The sequence below is a fragment of the Zophobas morio genome, unplaced genomic scaffold, assembly GCF_036711695.1.
Source record: "Zophobas morio isolate AGI-343-1 ecotype UQ-CSIRO unplaced genomic scaffold, CSIRO_AGI_Zmor_V1 ptg001165l, whole genome shotgun sequence".
In the NCBI taxonomy this organism is placed as follows: domain Eukaryota; kingdom Metazoa; phylum Arthropoda; class Insecta; order Coleoptera; family Tenebrionidae; genus Zophobas; species Zophobas morio.
Genome location: NW_026973265.1, coordinates 13,156 through 20,645, shown reverse-complemented (window position 1 = coordinate 20,645; position 7,490 = coordinate 13,156). Strand labels below are relative to the sequence as shown.

The window sequence follows — 7,490 nt, the reverse complement described above, 5'->3', positions numbered from 1 at the left end:
TTTTCCTATTCTGAGTCGATTCTGGATGCTTTAAGTGTGTTTGGTGGCTCAGAACCATCAAAAAACGTTGAAATATAGTTCAAATTCAATAAAAATCGACAAAAATACAGTTTCTAGCTAAAATTTGATGGTTTCGTTGCACTTTCCGAGCCCGTTGGGTATCTGATTGGCTTAAAAGTACAAGAAAACACTTCAAAAGTGACGTTTCTGAAGAATTTTAACAGTTTTCTTGTATCTACGAACGCCAGAATGCATAAAATTGACCTAAACGTCTCCTTTTCCTATTCTGAGTCGATTCTGCATACTTTAAGTGTGTTTGGTGGCTCAGAACCATCAAAAAACGTTGAAATATAGTTCAAATTCAATAAAAATCGACAAAAATACAGTTTCTAGCTAAAATTTGATGGTTTCGTTGCACTTTCCGAGCCCGTAGGGTTTCTGATTGGCTTAAAAGTACAAGAAAACACTTCAAAAGTGACGTTTCTGAAGAATTTTAACAGTTTTCTTGTATCTACGATCGCCAGAATGCATAAAATTGACCTAAACGTCTCCTTTTCCTATTCTGAGTCGATTCTGCATGCTTTAAGTGTGTTTGGTGGCTCAGAACCATCAAAAAACGTTGAAATATAGTTCAAATTCAATAAAAATCGACAAAAATACAGTTTCTAGCTAAAATTTGATGGTTTCGTTGCACTTTCCGAGCCCGTAGGGTATCTGATTGGCTTAAAAGTACAAGAAAACACTTCAAAAGTGACGCTTCTGAAGAATTTTAACAGTTTTCTTGTATCTACGAACGCCAGAATGCATAAAATTGACCTAAACGTCTCCTTTTCCTATTCTGAGTCGATTCTGCATGCTTTAAGTGTGTTTGGTGGCTCAGAACCATCAAAAAACGTTGAAATATAGTTCAAATTCAATAAAAATCGACAAAAATACAGTTTCTAGCTAAAATTTGATGGTTTCGTTGCACTTTCCGAGCCCGTAGGGTATCTGATTGGCTTAAAAGTACAAGAAAACACTTCAAAAGTGACGTTTCTGAAGAATTTTAACAGTTTTCTTGTATCTACGAACGCCAGAATGCATAAAATTGACCTAAACGTCTCCTTTTCCTATTCTGAGTCGATTCTGCATGCTTTAAGTGTGTTTGGTGGCTCAGAACCATCAAAAAACGTTGAAATATAGTTCAAATTCAATAAAAATCGACAAAAATACAGTTTCTAGCTAAAATTTGATGGTTTCGTTGCACTTTCCGAGCCCGTAGGGTATCTGATTGGCTTAAAAGTACAAGAAAACACTTCAAAAGTGACGTTTCTGAAGAATTTTAACAGTTTTCTTGTATCTACGAACGCCAGAATGCATAAAATTGACCTAAACGTCTCCTTTTCCTATTCTGAGTCGATTCTGCATGCTTTAAGTGTGTTTGGTGGCTCAGAACCATCAAAAAACGTTGAAATATAGTTCAAATTCAATAAAAATCGACAAAAATACAGTTTCTAGCTAAACTTTGATGGTTTCGTTGCACTTTCCGAGCCCGTTGGGTATCTGATTGGCTTAAAAGTACAAGAAAACACTTCAAAAGTGACGTTTCTGAAGAATTTTAACAGTTTTCTTGTATCTACGAAAGCCAGAATGCATAAAATTGACCTAAACGTCTCCTTTTCCTATTCTGAGTCGATTCTGCATGCTTTAAGTGTGTTTGGTGGCTCAGAACCATCAAAAAACGTTGAAATATAGTTCAAATTCAATAAAAATCGACAAAAATACAGTTTCTAGCTAAAATTTGATGGTTTCGTTGCACTTTCCGAGCCCGTAGGGTATCTGATTGGCTTAAAAGTACAAGAAAACACTTCAAAAGTGACGTTTCTGAAGAATTTTAACAGTTTTCTTGTATCTACGAACGCCAGAATGCATAAAATTGACCTAAACGTCTCCTTTTCCTATTCTGAGTCGATTCTGCATGCTTTAAGTGTGTTTGGTGGCTCAGAACCATCAAAAAACGTTGAAATATAGTTCAAATTCAATAAAAATCGACAAAAATACAGTTTCTAGCTAAAATTTGATGGTTTCGTTACACTTTCCGAGCCCGTAGGGTATCTGATTGGCTTAAAAGTACAAGAAAACACTTCAAAAGTGACGTTTCTGAAGAATTTTAACAGTTTTCTTGTATCTACGAACGCCAGAATGCATAAAATTGACCTAAACGTCTCCTTTTCCTATTCTGAGTCGATTCTGCATGCTTTAAGTGTGTTTGGTGGCTCAGAACCATCAAAAAACGTTGAAATATAGTTCAAATTCAATAAAAATCGACAAAAATACAGTTTCTAGCTAAAATTTGATGGTTTCGTTGCACTTTCCGAGCCCGTAGGGTATCTGATTGGCTTAAAAGTACAAGAAAACACTTCAAAAGTGACGTTTCTGAAGAATTTTAACAGTTTTCTTGAATCTACGAACGCCAGAATGCATAAAATTGACCTAAACGTCTCCTTTTCCTATTCTGAGTCGATTCTGCATGCTTTAAGTGTGTTTGGTGGCTCAGAACCATCAAAAAACGTTGAAATATAGTTCAAATTCAATAAAAATCGGCAAAAATACAGTTTCTAGCTAAAATTTGATGGTTTCGTTGCACTTTCCGAGCCCGTTGGGTATCTGATTGGCTTAAAAGTACAAGAAAACATTTCAAAAGTGACGTTTCTGAAGAATTTTAACAGTTTTCTTGTATCTACGAACGCCAGAATGCATAAAATTGACCTAAACGTCTCCTTTTCCTATTCTGAGTCGATTCTGCATGCTTTAAGTGTGTTTGGTGGCTCAGAACCATCAAAAAACGTTGAAATATAGTTCAAATTCAATAAAAATCGACAAAAATACAGTTTCTAGCTAAAATTTGATGGTTTCGTTGCACTTTCCGAGCCCGTTGGGTATCTGATTGGCTTAAAAGTACAAGAAAACACTTCAAAAGTGACGTTTCTGAAGAATTTTAACAGTTTTCTTGTATCTACGAACGCCAGAATGCATAAAATTGACCTAAACGTCTCCTTTTCCTATTCTGAGTCGATTCTGCATGCTTTAAGTGTGTTTGGTGGCTCAGAACCATCAAAAAACGTTGAAATATAGTTCAAATTCAATAAAAATCGACAAAAATACAGTTTCTAGCTAAAATTTGATGGTTTCGTTGCACTTTCCGAGCCCGTAGGGTATCTGATTGGCTTAAAAGTACAAGAAAACACTTCAAAAGTGACGTTTCTGAAGAATTTTAACAGTTTTCTTGTATCTACGAACGCCAGAATGCATAAAATTGACCTAAACGTCTCCTTTTCCTATTCTGAGTCGATTCTGCATGCTTTAAGTGTGTTTGGTTGCTCAGAACCATCAAAAAACGTTGAAATATAGTTCAAATTCAATAAAAATCGACAAAAATACAGTTTCTAGCTAAAATTTGATGGTTTCGTTGCACTTTCCGAGCCCGTAGGGTATCTGATTGGCTTAAAAGTACAAGAAAACACTTCAAAAGTGACGTTTCTGAAGAATTTTAACAGTTTTCTTGGATCTACGAACGCCAGAATGCATAAAATTGACCTAAACGTCTCCTTTTCCTATTCTGAGTCGATTCTGCATGCTTTAAGTGTGTTTGGTGGCTCAGAACCATCAAAAAACGTTGAAATATAGTTCAAATTCAATAAAAATCGACAAAAATACAGTTTCTAGCTAAAATTTGATGGTTTCGTTGCACTTTCCGAGCCCGTAGGGTATCTGATTGGCTTAAAAGTACAAGAAAACACTTCAAAAGTGACGTTTCTGAAGAATTTTAACAGTTTTCTTGTATCTACGAACGCCAGAATGCATAAAATTGACCTAAACGTCTCCTTTTCCTATTCTGAGTCGATTCTGCATGCTTTAAGTGTGTTTGGTGGCTCAGAACCATCAAAAAACGTTGAAATATAGTTCAAATTCAATAAAAATCGACAAAAATACAGTTTCTAGCTAAAATTTGATGGTTTCGTTGCACTTTCCGAGCCCGTTGGGTATCTGATTGGCTTAAAAGTACAAGAAAACACTTCAAAAGTGACGTTTCTGAAGAATTTTAACAGTTTTCTTGTATCTACGAACGCCAGAATGCATAAAATTGACCTAAACGTCTCCTTTTCCTATTCTGAGTCGATTCTGCATGCTTTAAGTGTGTTTGGTGGCTCAGAACCATCAAAAAACGTTGAAATATAGTTCAAATTCAATAAAAATCGACAAAAATACAGTTTCTAGCTAAAATTTGATGGTTTCGTTGCACTTTCCGAGCCCGTAGGGTATCTGATTTGCTTAAAAGTACAAGAAAACACTTCAAAAGTGACGTTTCTGAAGAATTTTAACAGTTTTCTTGTATCTACGAACGCCAGAATGCATAAAATTGACCTAAACGTCTCCTTTTCCTATTCTGAGTCGATTCTGCATGCTTTAAGTGTGTTTGGTGGCTCAGAACCATCAAAAAACGTTGAAATATAGTTCAAATTCAATAAAAATCGACAAAAATACAGTTTCTAGCTAAAATTTGATGGTTTCGTTGCACTTTCCGAGCCCGTAGGGTATCTGATTGGCTTAAAAGTACAAGAAAACACTTCAAAAGTGACGTTTCTGAAGAATTTTAACAGTTTTCTTGTATCTACGAACGCCAGAATGCATAAAATTGACCTAAACCAGCGATTCTCAACCTGTGGGGCGCGCCCCCCTAGGGGGGCGCGATAACACCAGAGGGGGGGCGCGAGCCAATAAGAAAATATATTATTTAGAAAAAATAAAATATATTATTGAAAAAATATATATATATTTAAAAAAAAGTAAATAAAATTCATTCTGAATAATTAAATTAAAATACAAAAATAATGGTTATTATTAGTGACTCCCTTGAGCCTGTTTAGCCGCACAAAGGTTTTCGAAACGCGGTTTAATTTGAGAAATTGACACTCTAAGTTCTTTTTCTACATTCAGTCGAGATCTATATTTTGTCTTCATTGCAGCCATCGCAGAAAATCCAGTTTCACAAAGGTACGATGTTGAAAATGGTAGTAGTATACGTAGCGCTCTTGTTTTCAGCGCAGAAAACTCATTATCCAAGCTTGCCCAAAATTCAAAGAGTGGTTTGTTACTAAATTGTCTTTTGATTTCGCCGCTTGCCGTGAAGTCTATGAAGATTTCTTCTTCAGGAGTTGAGAGGCCATCAGGAGTGTTTTGAAATGGATCCCTAACCCAGTCGTAACCTGCTAGCAAATTCTCATCAGCAAAAAAATACTTTTTAAAATTCTTTGCCAGCATGGCTAGATGATTTTCAATGGTTACAAAAACAATTTTTATATGTTGTTCTTCAACCTTGTAAGTTTTAACACATTCATCCACGTTTGGAAACATTTCTAGGTTTTTTTGCTTTACATTTCTGTTCCACAATTCCAATTTTTTACAAAAAGCAGTAACTTTATCACTAGTATCTAACATATGTGTGTTTGCTCCTTGGAGTTGAAGATTCAAAATGTTTAATTTCTCGAAAATATCGACCAAGTAGCTCAATTTCATAACAAATAAATAATCTCGAAACTTCTCGGCTTCCGGTCGGTGTTCCTCTTCTAAATAAATGGCGATTTCTTCTCTTAATTCATAAACACGTTGCAAAAATCTTCCCCGTGATAACCATCTCGTCTCGCAATAAAATAATAACGATGAATGTACTGCACCCATGTCTTTGCAAAGTTCAGAAAATATTCTGGATTTTAAAGGTCTCATTTTTATATAATTTACTGCGGTTACAACCGTCGTTAGCACAATATTCAAACCAGGACTCATTTCCTTGGAAGCCAAAGCTTCTCTATGGATCATGCAATGCGTCCATACACATTGTGGAGATTTTTGTTTCACAAGTGTTTGCATACTTTGGAATCTTCCAGACATTGCACGAGCACCATCGGTGCATATTCCGACGCAGTTTTTCCATTCTATGTTTCCTTCGTTTACAAAATCATTTAAAATAGCAAATAATGCAAGTGCTGTTGCTTTGAGTTCTATTGGTTTGCAGAAAAGCAGTTCTTCTACTGCTGACGTACCAGCACAAAATCGAACATAGGCAATTAAATGAGCATCTTTATTGCTATCTGTTGCCTCATCAAGCTGAATTGAAAACAATTTATCATGCAATTTCTCAAAAAGTTGATGCTGTACATCATTAGCTATATCGCTAATTCGACGTGCAACAGTGTCATTTGATAGAGGTATAGACTGTAATTGTTTGGTAAAATTATCTCCAAACATAGTTTCTACAATTTCAATTGCAGCTGGTAGAATAAGTTCTTCGCCAATGGTATGCGGCTTCTTACATCTGGCTATTCTATATGAAACTTTGTACGACGCAAGTAAAGCTTTTTCATGTACAGACAACGATTTTTTAAAAAATGTTTTTTGCTTTTCAAATGATTTCAATTTTAATTCGAAAAATTGTCGAGGTTTGTTAACATATTCGCTATGAAGCGTTTCCAAATGGCGTTTAAGTTTATTAGGCTTCATGCTGTCTGCTGCCAAAATTTTTGAGCAAATGACACACAGAGGCCTTTCTTCTTCATTTACTTCCGTACTAGTAAATCCAAATTTTATGTATTCTTGAGAATATTTTCTCGATTTGCTTTTTGGAACCACCCTCGTCAATGCACTTGTTGATGCTTCACAATCGTGTAATACCTGTTTACGCCCACTTAAAAATTTTTCCATGATTCTGCATTAACGTCTCGATAAACATTGACCAGATCACTGAGTGTGACTTACCTTCCGACGCTGTGTTTGGCTGGCACTAATTAGCAACGAACGAAATACTGCATTTATATGCGCTGGATGGTTCGGAGACGTTCCAGATCGTTCGAGAGAATTCGGAAATTTTTACAAAGCCGCAAATAATACACACATGGCGGAGGTAGCAACAGAAAGTGAGACAGAAAGTGAGACAGAAAGCAATTGAGAATCAGTGATTGTCGTTTTATTAACCCGCAAATCGAGGGGGGGGAGGCGCGATAAAAACTGTTATTGGCAAATGGGTCGCGAAGATGAAAAGGTTGAGAATCGCTGACCTAAACGTCTCCTTTTCCTATTCTGAGTCGATTCTGCATGCTTTAAGTGTGTTTGGTGGCTCAGAACCATCAAAAAACGTTGAAATATAGTTCAAATTCAATAAAAATCGACAAAAATACAGTTTCTAGCTAAAATTTGATGGTTTCGTTGCACTTTCCGAGCCCGTGGGGTATCTGATTGGCTTAAAAGTACAAGAAAACACTTCAAAAGTGACGTTTCTGAAGAATTTTAACAGTTTTCTTGTATCTACGAACGCCAGAATGCATAAAATTGACCTAAACGTCTCCTTTTCCTATTCTGAGTCGATTCTGCATGCTTTAAGTGTGTTTGGTGGCTCAGAACCATAAAAAAACGTTGAAATATAGTTCAAATTCAATAAAAATCGACAAAAATACAGT

General features: G+C 35.8%; 1 protein-coding gene across 1 annotated transcript; it reads right to left on the bottom strand.

The window, feature by feature from the left end:
* Positions 1–4,881: 4,881 nt before the first annotated feature.
* On the bottom strand, positions 4,882–6,738 carry LOC135122385 (zinc finger BED domain-containing protein 5-like). The gene has a single exon (XM_064046562.1). It carries the CDS (start codon positions 6,736–6,738, stop codon positions 4,882–4,884), a length of 1,857 nt encoding a protein of 618 aa, XP_063902632.1.
* Between the last annotated feature and the right edge of the window lie 752 nt (positions 6,739–7,490).